This window comes from Enhydra lutris, unplaced genomic scaffold, assembly GCF_002288905.1.
Source record: "Enhydra lutris kenyoni isolate GAN:26980312 unplaced genomic scaffold, ASM228890v2 scaffoldscaffold13, whole genome shotgun sequence".
NCBI lineage: Eukaryota > Metazoa > Chordata > Mammalia > Carnivora > Mustelidae > Enhydra > Enhydra lutris.
This window is the reverse complement of record NW_019154097.1, coordinates 48,439,213-48,461,856: the sequence shown is the minus strand read 5'-3', so window position 1 is coordinate 48,461,856 and position 22,644 is coordinate 48,439,213. Positions and strand designations below refer to the sequence as shown.

The following is a 22,644-nucleotide window of genomic DNA, read 5'->3' as shown; positions in this document are numbered from 1 at the left end:
CCGCCACCACTGGTCCTTCTGCACGCGTCCCTCGCCCTCTCTTCCATCCCCCCCACCCGCTCTGCGACGGGCCCCCGCCCCCCCCCCCCCCCCCCCCCCCCCCCCGGCCCAGAGGTATTTTCTCCAGTCCCTGCTCAACCCACTTCCATCCACAAGGAGACCAGGTGAGACGCACTAAAAAGTCTGGCCATAGAGATGATAAGTCTGCATGGCAGGGGGACTGGCCCCACCCGTCAGGAAGGCCGGTTTCACTGGGGAGGTTTTCCTGGGAGTCCAGGCAATAGGAAGGAAGGGCTGGATGGCAGGTAAGGTGTTCAAGGCTAGAAATGCCCAAGGACCCGCAAATATTTGGTTTTCAAAAGGCGGTCCGCAGGGCTCCTCCACGGGTCTTGCTCGCTTGGCAAGGGCTTGATGGGCGCCCCCCAAGAGGCTGGAAGACACAAGCTCTCAGGAGGTCTCACCTCTTTCGAAGGCAGTATACTTCCCGTTCCCCCCTTCCAGGAAGCTTTCTTGGGATGACCTTCCAAGGCTTCCCTTTTCCTGATCTTTCCTACCCAAAAGCTTGGGTCCCACAAGCCTCCTGTGTCTTCCCTTGGAACGCATGCTTCCCTTGGCATTGTCCCCAGAGTCCAGCTCTAGGGATCTGCCACCCCCACACTTCACACAAGGAAGAAAATGACCTCCAGTGATGAGAGCTTCAGAGAAGAGATTGCAGAGGTGGTGCCGAGGTCTTTGGGCCTGGGCCTTCTCTGGCTTCCCCACCCACCCCCAGGCAATACAGGGGAGTTAGAAATGGCATCCAGGGAAGCCTCTCAGTTCTCACACTGCTCTACAATCTGCTTCTGCCTCCTCTTCCTCTCTGTTCTTTTTCTTTGGAGTAACTCCAGGTCTCCCCTCTGCTCTGGGGGCAGGAAGGATTTGGGGTCAGTGGCGAGGGGAAAGACGGACACGGACTCAAGAGTTACAAATCCTCCTTTATTGGAAGGGAGGCTGAGAAACAATAATTTATTGTATGGGGAGCCCCCAGAAGCCTTCTCCCCATGAACCTTTGGGGACTGTGGGGCAGGGCAAGGGGGGCTCCCAGGAGCTTCCTGAGAGGGCTGTGTGTTGGGGGGGAGGCGACACATTCAGTCCCAGGCACACCGAGCATCCACTCAGGAAGGGAGGCGCCAGGCAGACCCCCCCCCCCCTCAAGGCTGTAGGGGGGGGCGTGCTCACGGGAAGGCACAATGGTAGGGAGAGTCTGGCAGAGTGGTTGAATGTCAGGGGTCGACAAAGGACACCATGATGTAGCGGGTGCCCCAAGTTGTGGGCAGCCCCTCGTGGTAGTGGGTGAGGCGGCCAGGGTGCAGGAGCCCCCAGCCCTTCCGCGGGGACGAGACTATGCAGTCATAACGCAAGAAGCGACAGCCACCTCCCTGCAAGAGGACGGGGGATCGGAGGCAGATAGTGAGCAGACAGGGCGCTGGGGGGCAGGCCGCCACAGCGGGGGGTGAGAGGCAGGCACGGGGGCTTGGAGGGTTGGCACAAAAGGGAGGCATGGGAGGGACAGGCACACAGCCCGAAAGAGGCCCAGGAGATGGCACCTGCGAAGGAACTGAGGGCAGGCCGCGGGCAGGGCGGGTGATGGAAGGGGGTGTGGGGATCGTCGGGGGTGGGGGGCAGGCCAGCGAGGTCCCCGGGGCTCACGTGAGCACGTGCACATGTGTGGAGGGGCCCTGCTGGTGTCCTGACACGGGAGGGCGCTAGGGGCTCACCTCATAATCCAGGCCCTTGTGGTTGAGGGCCACGTTGAGGGTGAAGGTGGACGAGTCGTGATGGGGCCGCAGAGAGGGCTGCTCGTCCGGCCGGTAGCGGACCACGAAGTTCATCACCGCCCGGGTCTGTGGGGACACGAGAGAAGACACCGGAAGGATGGCCGAGAGGTCCTGGGGGCCTTCCGAGGAGGGTGGTAGGGGGAGGGCCGCAGGGGTCTTACTGCTAACTCCCCCCGGGCAGCCCTCCTGTGGGATCCCTTTCCACGGGGCTCCGGGTGCTACAGGGGCTGAAGGGGCGCCGTGTGGAGACTTCCAGCAAGGACCGGGCTGTGGGAGGGTGGACGTGGGGTCGGCAGGGGCGGCAGCCCACCTTGGTGTGGTAGCCTGGGAACAGGCTCTCTGTCATGGGTCCCACATACGTCCTCAGCAGCTGAAGCCACTGGTCCTCATAGCCCACCTGCTTCATGTGGATGTCCACGGTGGGCACGTTCTCGTAGCCTCCGGCCAGCCTCGAGTCCTGCGGACGACGGGCACTGAGCCCCGACAGGGCCACGCCAGCCTCCCCCCTCCTCTCGCTCTCAGCCCTGAAAGCTTGCGTGACCTGCGTCTGGGAGCCTGGACCGTTTAGCCTGACCACCCCTACCGTCCCTGAAGATGTCACCTCTTCCGTGAAGCCCCTCGGCCCTCCCACATCTGGGCCAAGGGCCCCTCCTGTGACTCCCGCAGTGTCTGGGCTGCCTGTCACAGCCTTCAGGAGCTGGGACTGCGACGGAAGCTAGAAGCTGAAGTGCACGAGGGCAGGGCGCAACCAGCGTGGCTCAACGTGTCACACCCCCTAGGTCAGTGGCCAGCGTCTGGGACCTGCCAGCCCCGGGTAAGGAGTTCCTGAACGAATGCATGCACACAGGCACGCAGTTGTACCCCCTGTGGGTCCCCCCACCTCTCCTCCTCTCCCCTGGGGTCCCCTTCTCTGCTCCCACTCTCTCGATTCCATTTCCCTCCCTCACAGCCACACTTCCCTCCCCCGAGCACGCCCCCTCCCCTGCCCTGGCCCCTCTCACCTCATGCCGGCCTCCTGACCACTGGCCGTAGTGCTCCATCTCCTCCACCAGCTCGTCGCACATCTGGTCAGACAGCAGCGGGAACCAGTACACGTCTGGGCACGGCTGAGGATGGGCAGGGGAAGAACAATGGGGCCGGGGGACCCTTGCAGGCCTCTCGGGAGGAGACAGGCGGCCAACCCAGGGGGCGTGAAATCCGCAGCAGAAAGGGAAGCCAGGAGTTGGGAGAAGCTGGGGGAACAGGGATCAGAGCACGGGGATGGGCCAGGAAAGGCGGGGCCGGAGAAGGTGGGAGCGGCGCAGGGAACCCGGTGCAGACGGCAGGAGCATGCCAGAGCCCCGGGGGGCCTTCTTTACAAAACTGTCATTTCACCCATAACACCAATAGGCCCAACAGACAAGAGAGAATCGCTCTGACGAGTGGCGGGGTGGGGAGCCAAGGCCTATCTGCTTGGCCTTTGCCTCTGTCTGCCCGAGGGCAGTCGGTTTGGGAACCACCCATCCACACGGCGCAGCGGACTCGGGGCGGTGGCCACTGGGGCAGTCGGGGGTCCTGCACGGGGCTCACCTGCTCCACAAGTCCCTCCCCTTCGAGGGCCCGGCTGTAGTTCTCATGAATGTACTGTTCCTTCCAGTCCTGCGGGAGAAAGGGGTGGGGTGCGCACCTTGACGTGTGCCCTCTTCACTCCCCCCGGTCCCACCGAGGGACCCCCAGGGCCACGACTGCGACGGCCTCTCCCCAGGCAGGAGCAGGACCTGGGAGTAAGCGTGTGTGTGCACCCATACCTGCGTCCTCCTGTAGCCAAGGGCACGTCCCGCTCTCTGAGCAAGACGGCTGGCACTCACCAGGGGGTTGTCGAAGATCTGCCAGAGGTCAGGGTGCAGATGGTCGGTGTCGTACCGGGAAGTGGCCAGGAGGCGGCCAAATTCGTGCTGATTGCTCAGGTGGAGGAAGATACCCTGGAGTAGGGCACGGGGTGGGTGTGAGGAGACACCGGTGACTTCTTGCCAGCACCCCGCCTTCGGGCACCCAGGCCGCACTCACCTTGTCCCGCAGGCTCTTACAGAAGGCCATGTCGGGGTCAGTGTCGCTGCCCGAGAACACCTCCCTCTGGGGCAGCTCTGTCCTCAGGGTCTCACCACGGATCACGTATGCCTGGGATATATAGGGCACATTCCACACGCCCCTGGAGGCACCCACATGGGGGTCAGTGAGGTGGGGGACCCTTCCCCAAGGCTGCCCAGGTCAACCCCAGAGCCCCTTCCCTTGGGGCACCCCACTCTCCGAGCTGCAAGGTCCACCAGCTTCCCAGTCACAATACCTCAGGCCGGCTGCCCCGTGGGCCCGGCCCCAAAGCTGGGGCCCTTTGCAATGGGTGAGGCCCTGGGGGAGTGCGCAGGGGTGTGTGGGCCCCGATGGATGTGAGGGGCCACGGCAGGACTCACACTCGCTTCCGCTGTACCAGCTCTACGTAGTCCTCTGAGCGCGCATAGTACTCGTCGGGGCTCAGGGCTCCCCAGAAGTTGGACCACAGCTTCCCGTGACGGGACAGCATGGGCGCTATCACCTTCCTGTGGACAGGCGGAGCGGAGGGCCAGGCACAGGTGAGCCCCGGGTTCCAGGAAGGAGGAGGGGCAGGGACTCCCCGGAGACTATCTGGGGACCCTCTGGCTGAGCCAGGCAAGCGACCTGTTCTCTTCGATGAGGATGCGCAGGGTCTGCTGGTTGGTGAGGACGGCGTCGGCATCCAGGCTGAAGTAGAATTCGCACTCCGGGTCCTGCCGACAAGTGTCCCTGGAGGGGACAGGTCGGTGAGCAGAGGGGTAAAACGGGAGCAGGTGGGGGGAGGAGGGACTGTGTGGTGGGTAGGAGAAACCCCCCACTACCCGCTGAGGAAGGGAAGAAGAAAGTGGGTAGAAACATCAGCAAGAGGACAGGAGGAAGACTATGGGGGGGGGCCTTTGGCTCCCCGCCCTGCCGCTCATTAGAGCGATTCTCTCTCTTGTCTCTTGGGCCTATTGGTGTAGGGGGGTGGTGTGCACGCTTCCCCAGGACCCCGAGGTTCTCCTGGCTGCAAGGGTGCCCCCGTGAAGGCTGAGCACAGGCTGCACAGCGTGTGGACGGGGAAGGGCGGGTGCGGTGGCTGGCAGACCCCCTCGGCTCTCGTGCTCCCCGCCCAGTGCTCACTCACATGGCCATGTCCCTGGCCTCGCCTGGTGTCAGGGCCTCCTCTGGCCCCACTAGCTTCACAGCTGAGAAGTGGTCCTGGAGCTGGGGCCAGGAGTCTGCGATGTGGGGCTCATGGTACACCTCCTGGGGAAGCGGGGGGTAGAGAGGGCAGAGAAGATGGGGTCTGAGGGACAGGAGGGGGAAGGTGGTGAGAAGAAAGGGTGTAGGAAAGAGTCTGGGTGGACGTGGGGGTGGGCGGGAGTTCCAATCCAGGCAGGGGCAAAGCCCCTTGGGAGGGTGCACAAGGGAGAGGCCGCCTGCCAGGGTGTCTCACGTTGTTATGCAGGAAGAGGGTGATCCTGTCGGGGGGGTAGTCCAGGAGCAACAGCCGCTGCAGGAAGCGGGGCAGGAACGGGGTAGGTTGTTCCACAAACACAGCCAGAAGCACCCGGGGGGGAGGCTAGAAGGTACAAGATGGTGTTAGAGGAGAGCCCGGGCCCCCACACCGGTGTGTCCTCCACCACCCTGGCAGGCTGGGAGTCCCCAGGAGCTCTGGCCCGTGCCCCGGCCCTCAGCACACTCTCCCTGCACCCCTCCTCACCTGCCCCCCCGGGAGTGTCCTCCGGTCCCGGCCGCAGAACCCACAGCCTCCCTGGGGGGTCCAGCCATTAGGGACATAGTTTCCCAGGTAATTCAGCTGGAGCTGTTGGGAGAGGCAGTGAGAGGAGGAAGCAAAGGGGTCCAGCAGCAGAGCTGAGGACGGTCAGGTGGACGGACAGGGGACAGGGCAGGGAGGGGAGAGATGGACACTCAGAACCTCTCCCAGTACCTCTGCCACTGGGGCTGGGGAGGACTGGCTGCTTGGAAGGGCTGGAGGTATGCAGGGGTGGGGGGCTGAGGGTATGAACCACTGGAGCACCTTAGTGGGACCGTTCCCATGGACCACGACAGGAAGTGTGTCATAGGCCACATTCCGGATACGCACACGGTTCCGATCAAACTTTAAAACCACCTCATCTGGGGAAGAAAAGCCCAGCTTTATACTCTTTTCCTCTCAAAGCTGCCAAGCAAGAGATGCTTCTAAATATGGAGGGGGGCGGGGAGCCCAGCTGCTCTAGAGAGAGGATGAAGGACTGTGGCTCCAGGGGCGTGGGGGGAGTGGCCACTGTCTCTCTCCTGAGGGTACTGACCAGACTCCCGCCACCCTGGGGAGCTCCACCCCCCTCCCCAGGTGATCCGGGCAAGTCACCTTCACAAAGGCATTTTCCTCCCCTGTAACGCGTGGTAACCATAGGTCCTCCCTTCGTAGGGCTGTTGTATTAAATAAAATCACAGAAGCGGTGCCCTTTCTCCTCACCTAGAGCCCCATTGAGGTTCTGAAAGATCCGAGATTTATGATCCAGATTGAGGCCGAGTTTCTCCTGGATGGGATGAAATGGGATGGGCCATCATTACCCACTCTTTCTAGAACCTTCCTAAAGCCCTAGCCCCCTCATCTCCCCTTCAGGCTGCACCCAGAGCCACAGGTGGCCACCCTCCACCATCCCTCCCTACCCTGAGCCCCGGGTCCAGGTAGAGTCGCGTATAGAACAGCTGGTCGTCGTCGTCGTCCTTGTACTTCCACTGGCGGACGACTTGGTGGATGGTGGGGGCAAAGCCAATGAATCCTGTAGGGGTGGGCGGGCGCTGACCCCAAGACTCTCAGAGTCCCAGGGACCCATCCCCACTCCCTCTCTAGCCCCCGGGCCCCTGGAATGCTCCAGGCCCCAGCACCCGCCCCCCCGCTCCATGCCCTAGTACCCCCCCCACGCCTTGGGCACTCTGCCACTCACCACCAGAGTTGAGGAAGCGCTTCCCCGTGCCCACCTCAGGGTACTGCTCTGCCAGCCCCCACTCGGGCCAGCAGAAGCCCTCCGCGGAGAAGAGCAGGCGGCTGCCGGTCTGGACAAACTTCTTCAGCAGCTCTGAGGGGCTGCCAGCCAGAATCACGTCGTAGCTGGGTGAGGAAGACTGGGCGTGAGCGGAGCAACCACGGGAACCTCGCGCTCCTTACCCCCTCCTCCTGCTTGCCCCCCCCCCCGCCCCGCCTCCCCGTCAGCGGCCCCTTTACCTGTCCACAAACATGATGACCATGTCCTCCCGGTCTGCGTATTTCTCCATCTCCTTCTTGAGCCACCTGACCTTCTGTCCTCCACCAACCGTTCGGGCCACATCACCCCCTCGCCACTCCTCTCCCAGGCCCAGGGTCTGTGGGGGGTGTGGGGGGGAGACCCGCCAAGCCAGGGAGGGGCTCAGTCGGCCAGAGGGGCCCTCCTGACCAGGCTCACCGCGGGGCCCCAAGCATCCAGCCCTCAGCCCACTCCTCCCGCCCCTCCTCCCCTCCTAGGGACCATTCCTCTCCTCACCCGTACTGTGTAGTTGAAGAACTCCGCGGACCGCAGGAAACGCCGGTATCCTTCCGTCTCGGCTGTGGCCACCGTGATCACCAGCAGCTTCTCTGTCACCAGCCGGGAATTGGCGCTCGGGACCCACTCACCCAGCTCACCACCCCCACGCGCTCCGCTCACCCCCTTGCCCTCCCTCCGACGCTGCTCCTGTCCTGTTTTTTTTCCGATTCCCTCTTAAACTCTTACCAACCGGGGGAACTTTGGCCCCCGGGGAGAGCTGGATGGGAGTAACACCCAGGAGTTCGGGGTCAGTTCACATGCGAGGCTGGAAATCCCAGCCCAGGGTGGGCAGTGGGCGAAGGGCCGCGTGGTTCACTCTGTGCAGGGCGCACGGCGTGGGAGAGGCCGGCTACCCCCTCCAGGCCTTGACCCTTCCCCGGCGCCGCGGGCAGGCACGCAAACCCAGCACCCGCTCGGCTCGGCGCTCCCGGGGTTCTCACCTGGGTTGACCGGGTCGCTGCCCCGCGGACGGTCGGAGGCCGAGGTTGCAGGAGGCGGCGGCAGCAGCAGCAACAGGAGCCCCGGCAGGAGCCGGAGTCCCGGGCCGGAGGAGGCCATGGCGTGGGAGCGGGCGGAGACCGCACACAGGCTCGCAGGGCGCTGGGGCAGTGCGCCCGGATCTCAACTCCGGGCAGGGGCTCTGAGAAGAGGGGCTGCCGTGCGGCCAGCCGCGAGGAGGAGCAGGGCTGGGGCGCCGCCCTGGAAAAAAGGCGTAGCCTGAGGCTACTGAAAACTCGAGAAGCCGGCGCCGCGGACAAGGGGAGGATTGTACCCGGGCGTGAGCGCGCGGGTAGCGCGGAACCAGCGGAGGGGGCGCCCGGCCGCGGAGCGGGGGAAGGGCGGGGGCTCGGGCCGGCGGTCCGGAGCCGAGGACTGCGGTGAGAGCCAGGCCGGCCCAGTGCCTCCCGACACACGAGGAAACTGAAACCCGGAGAGGGGAAGTGACCCCCTGCAGGTCGGGCGGGATGCGGAGGCGGGTCTTTGCCGCAGCCCAGCCCGGAGCCGTGGGTCGGAAGGCTGGGAGAGCACGGCGGTGGGGGCGCGGGGAGCTTGGGCGAGCGGAGGAGCCGGCGGCAAGGAGGGAGAAGGCCGAGCAGTCTGCGGCCCCAGAGGCAATGGGGGTTGAGCTTTCGGCAGAGGGTCCCGGGGGACCTCTCGGACTGCCTACTCAAGCCTGCCCATTTTCTTCGGTAATCCGGGCCATCATCTCTACCGGCCCCGGGAGAAGCTCCAGGGGTTGCCTTTGCGATGATGGCATCTTCAGAAGAACCGAAGGAAAATGACATTTCTCAAAAGACCACTGGCATCATCTCTTTAAAGTGATACATTTCGGGGAGTCCCACAAAATACACAACCACTCAGACCGGAAGTAGTTTTGCCCCTATAAAATATGGCGGAAAGCTTTCTCGTCTCCTAGGCAACACCACGTCCTGCGTAGGCACATTGGAATTATTCTGCGCACGCGCAGAAGGACGCGCCGCCGGAAGGGATGGCACCGCCTTCCACGGCCGGGGGCGGGAGTGGTCTATAGCGCGCCGGCGCAGTATGCTCTTCCGGCAGTTGTGTTGTGGAAATGGTGGAGAAGAAAACTTCGGGTATGTGAGCCCCAGCGGTTGGCCCCCTACTTCTTCCTGTCCCAGACCCGACCCTGGCCTAGGGTGTTCTGACCCAGTTATTAGTCTCAAATCCCTTCCCCGGCCGTCGGGTCCTGGCGTTCGGGTAGCCCCTCAGACCATCCATTCGTGTTTTATTGATGCCCGCTCCATGCCTGTGCTGGGGATGGAGAGAGGAAAAAGGTCCCTGTCATCCAGAAGCTGGCTCTCTGGGAGGGGGACAGACACGCGAGCCTACCGTTGTGTTTCAGAGTGAGACGTGCGACGGCAGAAGGGTGTATAGCTCGGGGGCGCGGGCAGCAGTGGCACCTAACCTTGCTTCTGGGATGGAGGGGACTGGGAAGGCTTGGAGGGAGAAAAAACGCTTGGTTTGAATCTGGAAAGTCGAGTCACGGTTTCGCTCAGTGCAGGGGCGCCGAGGCTCATTCCCGGCAGCGTGAACCGCACGGGCAAAGGCAGGAAAGCGAGAAAAAGCAAGTCGCTTAGGAAGCCACGTTCACAGTTAGGGACTTGCGGAGGAATAGTAAGAGTTTGGAGGGTTGGGGAAAGGTGCATTTGAAAGGCATTCTGTACACCGCCGGGGAGCTTCAGTTCTATCCAGAGGGCCGTGGAGAACCGTCAAGGGCTCTTTTAAGGCAGGGGCGTGACCCGGATTTATCTTTTAGAAAGGCAGTTCTGGCTTCAGTGCTGCACTGTACTGAGGAACTTTCTAGAATGGTGGGAATGGTCGTAATCAGCACTGTTTAGCTTGGCAGCCTTTAGCCACATGTGGCTTTTGAGCACGTGGAATGCGCCTGGTGCCACCGAGAAAATGAATTTTAAATTTTATTTAATCTTACTTAGTCTACGTTTGAATTTGGGGCGCTGGGTGGCTCAGTTGGTTGGGCGACTGCCTTTGGCTTGGGTCATGATCCCAGAGCCCTGGGATCTAGCCCCTGCTCAGCGGAGAGCCTGTTTTTCCCTCTGCCGCTCCCCCTTCTGTGGCCTCCTGCTCTCTCTCTGTCAAATAAATAAATAAAATCTTTTTTTAAAAATCTACATTGAATTTGTTTTTGTTTTGTTTTGACAGAGAAAGAGAGCACAAGTAGGCAGAGAGGCAGGCAGAGAGAGAGAAGGGGAAGCAGGCTCCCCACTGAACAGAGAGCCCGATGCTTGGCTGGATCTCAGGACCCTGAGATCATGACCTGAGCGGAAGGCAGAGGCTTAACCCACTGAGCCACCCAGGCGCCCCTCTACATTGAATTTGAATAACCACGTGTGAGTAGTGTCTGCCTTATTATATAGAACAGGTGTAGAGGCTGGAAGGCCAGTTAGGGAGTGATGGAGTTTAGTCCCCATAAAAAGAGATACGGGTGGGACACTCTGCCAGATGACTTTAATCAATTCAATCATGTCAGTCCTTTTTTTGTTTTTGTTTTTACAGATTTTATTTATTTATTTGACAGAGAGATAGAGCACAAGTAGGCAGAGGGCAGGGAGAGGGAGAAGGAGAAGCAGGCACCCCATGGAGCAGGGAGCCCAATGCAGGACTCCATCCCAGGACCCTGGGATCATGACCTGAGCCGAAGGCAGCCACTTAAGCAACTGAGCCACCCAGGCGCCCCCATGTCAGTCCTTTCTTAAAACTCCTTGCTGGATCTCCGTTATTCTCACTGTGGATCCCTAGATCCAAATTCCTTTAGATGTGTAAAGGTAAGACTTTTAATGGTCTGCCTGACTTTATATCCACACAGTCTCCCGGACACCGCAACAAACTTGATGTAGCAGCCCTACTGAGCTTCCTACAATTTACTGAAGGCGCTTTGGTCTCCCATTCAAGCTTTCTCTCATGCTGATAGGAAAGCCTGACACACCCATCCCTCTCCCCGAACCAAGCTAACTTCTGTCCCTCAGTCAGATCTCAAGCTAGACTTTCCTTCCTCTGGAAAATCTTCTGACTAGCTCAAGGCCAAGTTAGGTGTTTCTGGCATGTGCTCCGTAGTTCTTTGTACTTCTTGTGTGATTATATACTATGCTCTACTCTTCTTGCGTATTTCATTGTTTATATGCCCCCCCAACTCCGACTGTAAGCTCGTGTATCCCTAGGGCCTAGTGCACCCCCCGGGGACTTGGAGGGGAGGCAGTGTGCAGGGATCTGGAGCTGGGCAGTTCTGGGTCTGAATTCTGACCTAGCCACAGACTAGCGATGTGAGCTTTGGACACACTTCTTAACCTTTGAACTTCAGTAAGCTGGGAATGGTAATGATAACTCTCTCCTAAGGCTGATAAAGGGTTAAAGCTCTTGCACAAAGAGCCTAGTGTGCCTGGCTCACAGTGCATGCCTGGTAAGCATTAGCCACTGGGCCAACGCTATTATTATGGTTACAGGCACTCAATAAATACTTGCTGAATGAATAGAGAGATATTTTGTGTGGAATTATCAGGCCCTGATAGAGAGATTTAAAATAACTCCTGGGTTTCTTGTTTAGGATGTCTGTGTAGATGGTTCCATTTACGTAAAGAGTATACAGGAGAAGAAGCAGACTTTGGGAAGATTTTGAATTTTTTTTTTTTTAAAGATTTTATTTTTATTTATTTGACAGAGAGATCACAAGCAGGCAGAGAGGCAGGCAGAGAGAGAAGAGGAAGCAGGCTCCCTGCTGAGCAGAGAGCCCGATTCGGGGCTCGATCCCAGGACCCTGAGATCATGACCTGAGCCGAAGGCAGCGGCCCAACCCACTGAGCCACCCAGGCGCCAGAAGATTTTGAATTTTGAGCTACAGCGACAGTGGGGTCGTCTCTGGCTAGTCTGTCAAACCTCTCATGTGGCCTACTCTCTCCCCACTAAGGAGAGAGCTGGCCCCATCTCTTTCTCAATCTTTTCACTCTTCCTGGGATTTCAAAACCAAACGTGGGGCTCTCTCACCCAAAAGCAAATGAATCCAAAAGTGGTTCTCTCGATTGTGAACTTTCTCCTGAGCCCCACGGCTGTTGACTGTCCAGTCAGCTGGAGGAAATCACCTGCTGACCTCACCATTTTATTTTATTTGTTTGTTTGTTTATTCTTAACATATAATGTATTATTTGCCCCAGGGGTACAGGTCTGTGACTCATCAGACTTAAACACATTTTAAGCACTCACCATAGCACATACCCTCCCCAGTGTCCATCACCCAGCCACCCTATCCCTACCCCCTTAACCCCCAGCAACCCTCAGTTTGTTTCCTGAGATTTGGAGTCTCTTATGGTTTGTCTCTCCCAATCCCATCTTGTTTCATTTTTTTCCCTCCCTATCCTCCACGAACCCCGACTCTGCCTCTCAGATTCCTCATATCAGAGAGATCATATGATAATTGTCTTTCTCTGATTGACTTATTTCACTTAGCATAATACCCTCTAGTTCCATCCATGTCATTGCAAATGGCCAGATTTTGTTTCTTTTGATCTGCTGCATAGTATTCCTGTGTGTGTGTGAGTGTACACACACATACCACATCTTCTTTATCCATTCATCTGTTGATGGACATCTAGGTTCTTTCCATAGTTTGGCTATTGTGGACATTGCTGCTATAAACATTCGGGGGCACATACCCGTTTGGATGACTGCATTTGTATCTTTAAGATAAATACCCAGTAGTGCGATTGCTGGGTCGTAGGGTAGCTCTATTTTCAACTTTTGAGGAACCTCCACGCTGTTTTCCAGAGTGGCTGCACCAGCTTGCATTCCCACGAAGAGTGTAGGAGGGTTCCCCTTTCTCCGCATCCTCGCCAGCATCTGTCGTTTACTGACTAGTTCATTTTAGTCATTCTGACTGGTGTGAGGTGGGATCTCACTGTGGTTTTGATTTGTATTTCCCTGATGGTGAGTGATGTGGAGCACTTTTTCATGTGTCTGTTGGCCATTTGGATGTTTTTTTTTGCCGAAATGTCTGTTCGTGTCTTCTGCCCATTTCTTGATTGGATTATTTATTCTAAGGAACTTATCAAACTCTACACTACACTTTATCAAACTCTTTTGGACACTTGCCCTTTATCTGATATGTCATTTGCAAATATCTTCTCCCATTCTGTCACTTGTCTTTTGGTTTTGTTGACTGTTTCCTTTGCTGTGCAAAATCTTTTGATCTTGATGAAGTCCCAATAATTCATTTTTGCCCTTGCTTCCCTTGTTTTTGGTGATGTTTCTAGGAAGAAGTTGCTGCAGCTGAGGTCGAAGAGGTTGCTGCCTGTCTTCTCCTCAAGGATTTTGATGGATTCCTGTCTCACATTGAGGTCTTTCATCCATTTTGAGTCTATTTTTTGTGTGTGGTCTAAGGAAATGGTCCAGTTTCATTCTTCTGCATGTGGCTGTCCGATTTTCCCAACACCATTTGTTGAAGAGACTGTCTTTTTTCCATTGGACATTCCTTTCCTGCTTTGTCAAAGATTAGTTGACCATAGAGTTGAGGGTCCATTTCTGGGCCCTCTGTTCTGTTCCACTGATCTATGTGTCTGTTTTTGTGCCAGTACCATACTGTCTTGATGATTACAGCTTTGTAATAGAGCTTGAAGTCTGGATTGTGATGCTGCCAACTTTGCTTTTCTTTTTTCAACATTCCTCTGGCTATTCGGAGTCTTTTCTGGTTCCATATAAATTTTAGGATTATTTGTTCCATTTCTTTGAAAAAAATTGATGGTATTTTGATGGGGATTGCATTAAATGTGTAGATTGCTTTAGGTAGCATAGACATTTTGACAAAATTTGTTCTTCCAATCCATGAGCATGGGATGTTTTTCTATTTCTTTGTGTTTTCCTCAGTTTCTTTCATGAGTACTTTATAGTTTTCTGAGTACAGATTCTTTGCCTCTTTGGTTAGGTTTATTTCTGGGTATCTTACGGTTTTGGGTGCGATTGTAAATGGAACCGACTCCTTAATTTCTCTTTCTTCTGTCTTGCTGTTGGTGTATAGAAATGCAACTGATTTCTGGGCATTGATTTTATATCCTGCCATTTTAATGAATTCCTGTATGAGTTTGGGCAGTTTTGGAATGGAGTCTTTTGGGTTTTCCACATAAAGAATCATATCATCTGCAAAGAGTGAGAGTTTGAATTCTTCTTTGCTCATTCCAATGCCTTTTATTTCTTTTTGTTGTCTGATTGCTGAGGCTAGGACTTCAAGTACTATGTTGAATAGCAGTGGTGATAGTGGACAGCCCTGCTGTGTTCCTGACCTTAGCAGAAAAGCTCTCAGTTTTTCCCCATTGAGAATGATACTCGCTGTGGGTTTTCATAGATGGCTTTGATGATATTGAGGTTCGTACCCTCTATCCCTACACTGTGAAGAGTTTTGATCAAGAAAGGATGCTGTACTTTGTCAAATGCTTTGCAACATCTATTCAGAGTATCATATGGTTCTGGTTCTTTGTTTTATTAATGTTTTGTATCACATTGATTTGTGGATGTTGAACCAACCTTGCAGCCCAGGAATAAATCCCACTTGGTCATGGTGAATAATCCTTTTAATATACTGTTGGATCCTATAGGCGAATATTTTGGTGAGAGTTTTTGCATCCGTGTTCATGAAGGATATTGGCCTGTAATTTTCCCTTTTGATGGGGTCTTTGGTTTTGGGATCAAGGTAATGCTGGCCTCATAAAATCAGTTTGGAAGTTTTCCTTCCATTTCTGTTTTTTGGAACAGTTTCAGGAGAATAGGTATTAATTCTTTAAATGTTTGGTAGAATTCCCTTGGGAAACCATCTAGACCTGGGCTCTTACTTGTTGGAAGTTTTTGATGACTGCTTCAATCTTCTTACTGGTTATGGGTCTCTTCAGGTTTTCTATTTCTTCCTGGTTCGGTTTTGGTAGTTTAACCCACTGAGCCACCCAGGCGCCCCACAGTTTTGGTAGTTTATTTGTCTCTAGGAATGCATCCATTTCTTCTAGATTCAGATTTGCTGGTGTATAGTTGCTCATAATATGTTCTTATAATTGTATTTCTTTGGTGGCATGATGTCTTCTCTTTCATTCATGATTTTATTAACTTCGGTCCTTTCTCTTTTCTTTTTGATAAGTCTGGCCGGGGGTTTATCAGTCTTATGAATTCTTTCAAAGAACCAGCTCTTAATTTCTTTGTTGATTTGTTCTACTGTTCTTCTGGTTTCTATTTCATTGATTTCTGCTCTTTATTTCTCTTCTCCTGCTGGATTTAGGCTTTCTTTGCTGTTCTTTCTCCAGCTCCTTTAGGTGTAGGGTTAGGTTGTGTACTTGAGACCTTTCTTGTTTCTTGAGAAAGGCTTGTGTTGCTATATACTTTCCTCTCAGGACCTCCTTTCTGTGTCCCAAAGATTTTTGAACAGTTGTGTTTTCATTTTCATTTGTTTCCATGAATTTTTAAAATTTTCTTTAATTTCCTGGTTGACCCATTCATTCTTTAGTAGGATGCTCTTTAGTCTCCATGTATTTGAGTTCTTTCCAAGTTCCGTCTTGTGATTGAGTTCTAGTTTCAGAGCATTGTGGTTTGAAAATATGTCGGGAATGATCCCTGTCTTTTGGTATCGATTGAGACCTGATTTGTGGCCCAGAATGTTCCATGTGCACTAGAGAAGAATGTGTATTCTGTTGTTTTGGAATAGAATGTTCTAAATATATCTGTGATGTCCATCTGATCCAGTGTGTCATTTAAAGCCTTTATTTCCTTGTTGATCTTTTGATTAGATGATCTGTCCATTTCAGTGAGAGGAGTGTTAAAGTCCCCTACTATTATTGTACTATGGTCGATGTGTTTCTTTGATTTTGTTATTAATTGGCCGCTCCCATGTTACAGCCATAGAGATTTAAAATTGTTCAAGGGTCTGTTCAACAAGAAGATCTAAGTATGGTACAGTGTCCTTCCTCATCTCTTATGATAGTCTTTGGCTTAAAATCTAATTGATCTGATAAAAGGATTGCCACCCCAGCTTTCTTTTGATGTCCCTTAGTGTAGTAAATTGTTTTCCACCCCCTCACTTTAAATCTGGAGGTGTCTTTGGGATTAAAATGAGTTTCTTGCGGACAGCATATTGATGGGTCTTGTTTGTTTAATCCATTCTGATACCCTTTCTCTTTTGATTGGGGCATGTAGCCCATTTATATTCAGGCTTAGTATTGAAAGATATGAATTTACTGCCATTGTATTGCCTGTAAAATGTGTGTTACTGTATATTGTCTCTGTTCCTTTCTGGTCTGTTACTTTTAGGCTCTGTCTCTGCTTAGAGGACCCTTTTCAGTATTTCCTGTAGGGCTGGTTTGATGTTTGCAAATTCTTTTAGTTTTTGTTTGTCCTGGAAGCTTTTTCTCTCTCCTGTTTTCAGTGACAGCCTAGCTGGATATAGTATTCTTGGCTGCATATTTTTCTCGTTTAGTTCTCTGAATATATCACGCCAGCCCTTTCTGGCCTGCCAGGTCTCTGTGGATCGGTCTGCTGCCAATCTAATGTTTCTACCTTTGTATGCTACAGACCTCTTGTCCCAAGCTGCTTTCAGGATTTTCTCTTTGTCACTGAGACGTGTAAGTTTTACTATTCGATGACGGGGTGTGGACCTATTTTTATTGATTTTGATGGAGGTTCTCTGTGCCTCCAGGATTTTGATGCTTGTTCCCTTTGCCAAATTAGGGAAATTCTCTGGTATAATTTGCTCCAGTATACCTCCTGCCCCCCTCTTTCCTTGTTCTTCTGGGATCCCAATTATTTTAACATTGTTACATCTTATGGTATCCCTTATCTCTCGAATTCTCCCCTTGTGGTCCAGTAGCTGTCTCTCTTTTCCTTAGCTTCTTTATTCTCCATCATTGGGTCTTCTATATCACTAATTCTCTCTTCTGCCTCATTTATCCTAGCAGTAAGAGTCTCCATTTTTTATTACACCTTATTAATAGCTTTTTTTTTTAAATTTCAACTTGGTTAGATTTTAGTTTTTTTATTTCTCCAGAAAGGGCTTTTATTTCTCCAGAAAGGGATTCTCTAGTATCTTCTGTGCTTTTTTGGAGCCCAGCTAGCACCTGTTTTTTGGTGAGTATTTTGGTCTTCCAATACATGAGCATGCCATTCTTTTTTTTTTTTTTTATATTTTATTTATTTATTTGACAGACAGAGATCACAAGTAGGCAGAGAGGCAGGCAGAGAGAGAGAGGAGGAAGCAGGCTCCCTGCAGAGCAGAGAGCCTGATGCGGGGCTCGATCCCAGAACCCTGGGATCATGACCTGAGCCGAAGGCAGAGGCTTTAACCCACTGAGCCACCCAGGCGCCCCTGAGCATGCCATTCTGAGTTGCAGTTCTGACATATTACTAATGTCTGTATTGATTAGGTTCCTAGCCGTTGGTACTGCCTCTTGTTCTTTTTTCTTGAGGTGAGTTTTTACACCTTGTTATTTTATCCAGATAAGAATAGATGAATGAGAGAACAAAATACTACCAAGGGTAGCAATGACCCCAGAAAAATATAGACTAACCAAATCAGAAGAAACCTGATACTGGGGGGAGAAGAAAGGAGGGGGAAAAAAAGGAAAAAAGCATATAAGACTGGTGAATAGAACAGAGCCACACACTTGATTTTGGGTGTATTTTGGTCTATCAAAAGAAACTGTCTCCCAAAATTTTGAAGAAAGAAAAACGTATATATATATATATATGTATATATATATATACACACACATATATATATATACACACACATATATATATATATATACACACACACACACATATATATACACACACACACACACAAAAGTAAGGGTAAACATGAAGGGATTGAATTTGACTATAAAGATGAAAATTTTAAAAAAATTCTAAAAAAGGAATTGATAATATAAGAAGTTGGTTGAAAAAAAGAAAAAAGAGGAGGAAATAATGTGATTAGGCTGGAGACTAGAACAAAGCCATGTGCTTGATTTAGGGTATATTTTGATCTATTAGAAGAAACTGGGGGCGCCAGAGTGGCTCAGTGGGTTAAGCCTCTGCCTTCGGCTCAGGTCATGGTCTCAGGGTCCTGGGATGGAGCCCCGCATTGGGCTCTCTGCTCGGTGGAAAGCCTGCTTCCCCCTCTCTCCGCCTGCCTCTCTGCCTACTTGTGATCTCTGTCTGTCAAATAAATAAATAAATCTTAAAAAAAAAAAAAAAGAAACTGTATCCCATAATTTTAAAGGATGAAAAACCTATATGTATACTAAAAGGAAGGTCAAATACAAAGAAGGGATAGAATATGACTGTAACAATGGAAATTTAAAAAGATTTTTTAAAAAGGTATTGGTAAGATAAAATAGTTAAAAATGTTAAAATAGGAAAGAGGAATAATTTTTTAAAAAAGAACAAAAAATTTAAAAAATTTAGCTTTGGGGGCACCTGGGTGGCTCAGTGGGTTGGGCCTTTACCTTCAACTCAGGTTGTGGTCTTGGGGTCCTGGGATCAGGCCCTGCGTCAGGCTCTCTGCTCAGCGGGGAAGACTGCTTCCCCCTTTCTTTCTGCCTGCTGCTCTGCCTACTTGTGATCTCTCTCTGTGTCAAATAAATAAATAAAATCTTTAAAAAAAAACTTTAAAAAAACTTAGCTTTGGAAGACTAAAGAATCATGGGGGAAAGCCATGAATTATATGGGCTGTATTCCCATAGCTCTGAAGTTTTTCAGTTCTCATGATTGGTGAGCTTGGGCTTGGATGGATGTTCTTGTTGATCTTCTGGGGGAGGGGCCTGTTGTATTGATTCTCAAATGTTTTTGCTGGAGGCAGAATTGCACCGCCCTTGCGGGGGGCCAGGCTAAGTGGCCTGGTTTGGAGAGCAAATCTGCTCGGGTTCACTTTTGCGAGCTTGTGTTCCCTGAACACTTTCCATAGAGCTCTGGAGGATGGGAATGAAGATGGCGGCCTTGCAGCCTCGTGGTGCTGAGAGCTCGGGGCCCGCCTCCTCAGCGCGCCCTCAGAGAAAAGCAGGAGTCCCTCCCATCTCCCTGGTCTCTGGCTGTACTCTGAGCTCACCCGGCCTGTGACCGAACGTTTCTGTCTCTGGTGCACAGCCCTGTTTGGAGTCTGCAGACCCAGCAGGTTCCTGCTGTTTGCTCCTCCCGGAGGAGGAACAGGGTGGCTCCCCTGATCTGGCACTTGTAGGGTCCCTGCTCGAAGAGCAGTGGCCCGACTGTGCCTCGGATCCTGGTTTCAGGTAACCCTGAGCTGAGAGCTGCCCACCCCCCCAGGCTTGGTCTCTGTATCCAGCTCCCCCGCTCCAGTTACCTGGGGGCTCTGCCGCACTCAGACACCCCCGATCCTTCTGTGACCCCACAGGACCTGAGCCCACACTCTCCCCGCGAGGGCTCCACCCCCGCTTAGCCTCTGGAGCGATGTCCCTCTATGGAGCAGACTTCTAAAAGTTCGGATTTTGTGCTCCACCGTTCCACCGCTTGTCGGGAGCCGGCCCCTCCCCCCGCGGTCTGTCTTCTAGATGTTGCTTCAGATTCACTTCTCTGCACATCCTACTTTCTGGAAAGTGGTCGATTTTCTGTTCCTAGAATTGCTGCTCTTCTCTTTGATCTCCTCTTGGGTTTGCAGGTGTTCGGGATGGTTTGGTAACTGTCTAGCCGAACGCCTCGGACCTGTGATTTTTAGGTTTCGCTCCCACTCCTCCACCATCTTGCTCGTCCCCCTGGAAGCTTCCTTCTGACTTCACCATTTAAAACCTCTCTCTCATTATCATTCCAGCTGTTCACTGGGGTTTGTTAATTCTATACAAAATATCTCTTTCTTCATTAAAACGTATATTCATTGAGTGCCTATAGCCATAAGGAAAAGCTGAAGTCATGTCAAGAAAGCAGATGAGAGCATACTTTCCACCCAAGGGAAATCGTTGGTACAGTCACAGGGGGCCATACAAGGAGGATTGTAGAAATACACACTGGATTTGGCCCTAGGACGTCACTGGGGTCTTGAACGTGCGTGGTTGCCCTTGAACAGGAGTCAGTTCACGGTCGGGGGGGGTTGAGGATTGGGTGGGACGTGCAGAAATGGAACATCCCGTGGACCGTTGTCTCAAAGATAAGTCACTGTGATGCTGGGTCGACATGTGAGAGTTTGACAGGTTTTTCTAGTGAAGGGAAAGTTCCTGTGGGGGAAGAGGGTTAAAGACGCAGGAGGGAGGGAAGGACTCAAGTCGGAGGTGAAAGTCAGGTTTAACAGTGGGACCCGGGGGGGAAGAAGGGGTGTGCATACACTTCTGTTTGAGGGTGGGCTGAAAGATGAGTGTCTGTACATATGGCTGGCCCTTGTCCTTTGTGGCAGGAAATGGGGTTGCTGAGCATGAAAGAGGGGTGCATTAAGGTCCCAGTGGAGGTGGGAATCCCAGAGTGCGTGGTTGTGTGATGTCTGCCAGCAGTGAGAGGTCTCCAGGAGGCGTTTCACTAGTTGGGTCTGGGGATTGGGAGGAAATGCTGGGGCCACCCCAACTTCTCTTTTCCTGCGTCCCCATGATTCTGGCTCTGCCCCATCCAGTTCGCTCCCAGGACCCTGGACAGCGGCGGGTCCTAGACCGGGCGGCCCGACAGCGCCGCATCAACAGGCAGCTCGAGGCCTTGGAGAATGACAACTTCCAGGACGACCCCCACGCAGGACTTCCCCAGCTTGGCAAGAGGCTGCCTCAGTTCGATGATGATGCAGATACCGGTAAGGTGGGTGGGGGAGGAGGGAGGAGTCAGCCTGGCTGAGGACCCTCAAAGGACATGGGGCTGTGGGGTGGGCAGATGACAGGGGAGCTCCTCTGGCTCTGCTGGGACTGGCTCCTGCTGCAGCTTCCTCTAGCAGATGGAGGAGACAGAACATACGGGAACTGAGCTCCCAGAGCCCCTCCAGCTCTTACACGAAGCCTTAGGGGAGCGTGAGATGTGTGTAGGTGCTGGTTGGAGAAGTGAGAGGAGGGACACACGTGCGGGAGAGAGGGAGACTTGGAACCTGGTAGAGCACGCGGGCAGGGGGCGGACTCATGGGTATTGGGAATGATGGCGCAGAGGAAGATGGGGTCTTTCTTGGCACGTGCCAAGTAACTACAGTTGACCCTGAACAGCATGGGTTTGAACTGAGCAGTTCTGCTCCCTCATGGGTTTTTTACAGTCCGGTCCTGTAAATGTTCTTTCTCTACCTTGCGATTTTTCTACATATTTTGTTTTCTCTACCTTTGTTGCAAGAATATGGTATATAACACATAGAACGTACAAAGTTGGTGTTAACCGCCTGTTTCCGTTATCAGTAAGGCTTCTGGTCTGCAGTAGGCTGTTTGGGGGGTGGGGGGGCTTGAAAGGTCCCTACAGATTTCTCACTATGCGGAGGAGGTCGGCTTCCCTGAGCCTCTCGTAGGTCAAGGGGTAAACTGTAATTGCCCTTCCTCCATAGGAAAGAAAAAGAAGAAAACCCGAGGGGATCATTTTAAACTTCGCTTCCGAAAGAACTTTCAGGCCTTGCTGGAGGAGCAGGTGAGGGGGCACTGGCCCAGGGGCTGGGAGGACCCCACAGGGAAGGAACGAGCCCACTGAGGTCCTGGTCCTGGGTGGGTGTTTGCTACGTGGGTGGGCGAGGAGCTGTGGACCCTTCCCCTTGTCTCAGCAGAATCTGAGTGTGGCCGAGGGCCCCAACTACCTGACGGCCTGTGCAGGACCCCCGTCCCGGCCCCAGCGCCCCTTCTGTGCGGTCTGCGGCTTCCCCTCCCCCTACACGTGTGTCAGCTGCGGCGCCCGCTACTGTACCGTGCGCTGTCTGGGCACCCACCAGGAGACCAGGTGAGCTCCGCACGCCCCGCCCCGGGTCCACAGCTTCTCCCTCGGACCCCCTCCTCTCCTCACCCTGGGCTTCCTCTGCGTGCAGGTGCCTGAAGTGGACTGTGTGAGCCTGGGCGTCCCCAGAGGAGAAGGCCTTCGCGCATCACCACAACCTCAGAGAGGGCTCGGCCAAAGGGAGAGCGGCTCTTCTGGACCTCGCGAGCAGCGGTTCACTCGCCCAGCAGAGCCGTGTCCTGCCTGCCGGAGCAGAGCAGTCTTCCCGGGGCCTGTGTGCAGGGACGTGGGCGGGGCCGTCAGCGCGCTGCTGTGTGTAATAAAAGGTTCCTTGCGATGCGGAGCCTGCCTGTTCGGTCACGGGGCGTTCTGGGGGTGAGGGTCACAGGTCTCTTGTCCTACTCACAGCTCTGTGGCTTTGCCTCCTATCTGTCACCCACCCTTCCCACCGTCTGCCTATCTGACCATGGAAGGTTCCCTCCTGTTCTCCTGCCACGCCCCGCCTCCGCGTTTCTTGGCTGCTGCTCGGTGTCGTTTTTTGGTGATTTCAGGAGGCACTTGCTTTTGCTTTTTGTTCCTGTCGTTTTTCTGAGGATCATTTGAGCGTTGCCGGGACCGGGTGACAGGGAAGTAGAGTGAGCGCTGGGGACAGGGTGCAGAATGATACTGCAGAAGGAGCCAGCCCTGCTTCAGCCTCTGGTCCTTAACCCTGTGGAGAGATCAGCCCTCGTCCTTGGTGCCGCCGTCCTGAGGCACAGTCGTCTTGAGGAGGCGGTTGTTAACCAGGAGCTGTAGTGTGTGAAGTTGTCAGTATCCGAGAAAACGCGGAAATTTCCTGGGAAGCGTGAGAAGCA

General features: G+C 53.5%; 2 protein-coding genes across 5 annotated transcripts; one reads left to right on the top strand and one right to left on the bottom strand.

The window, feature by feature from the left end:
* Positions 1–954: 954 nt before the first annotated feature.
* On the bottom strand, positions 955–8,244 carry LOC111146121 (procollagen-lysine,2-oxoglutarate 5-dioxygenase 3). Its single transcript, XM_022501519.1, has 19 exons — positions 7,876–8,244; positions 7,394–7,485; positions 7,099–7,235; positions 6,821–6,984; positions 6,543–6,655; positions 6,346–6,409; positions 5,908–6,005; positions 5,590–5,691; positions 5,323–5,448; positions 5,011–5,132; positions 4,509–4,613; positions 4,265–4,390; positions 3,864–4,005; positions 3,665–3,778; positions 3,387–3,455; positions 2,819–2,923; positions 2,128–2,274; positions 1,758–1,883; positions 955–1,418 (listed from the first exon to the last, which is right to left on the bottom strand). The coding sequence occupies exons 1-19, from the start codon at positions 7,991–7,993 to the stop codon at positions 1,263–1,265; spliced, it is 2,226 nt and encodes a 741-aa protein (XP_022357227.1). The 5' UTR covers positions 7,994–8,244; the 3' UTR covers positions 955–1,262.
* Positions 8,245–8,988: 744 nt separating this feature from the next.
* Positions 8,989–22,133, top strand: LOC111145575 (zinc finger HIT-type containing 1). 4 transcript variants are annotated; one of them, XM_022500532.1, is made up of 5 exons: positions 8,989–9,030; positions 20,520–20,690; positions 21,414–21,493; positions 21,627–21,796; positions 21,882–22,133. In XM_022500532.1, exons 1-5 carry the CDS (start codon positions 9,009–9,011, stop codon positions 21,901–21,903), a joined length of 465 nt encoding a protein of 154 aa, XP_022356240.1. In that variant the 5' UTR covers positions 8,989–9,008; the 3' UTR covers positions 21,904–22,133. The 4 variants fall into 4 exon arrangements, with proteins under 4 accessions (XP_022356240.1, XP_022356239.1, XP_022356238.1 ...); XM_022500531.1 differs by having other exon boundaries at positions 21,624–21,796; XM_022500530.1 differs by lacking the exon at positions 8,989–9,030 and having other exon boundaries at positions 19,526–20,690.
* Positions 22,134–22,644: the final 511 nt, after the last annotated feature.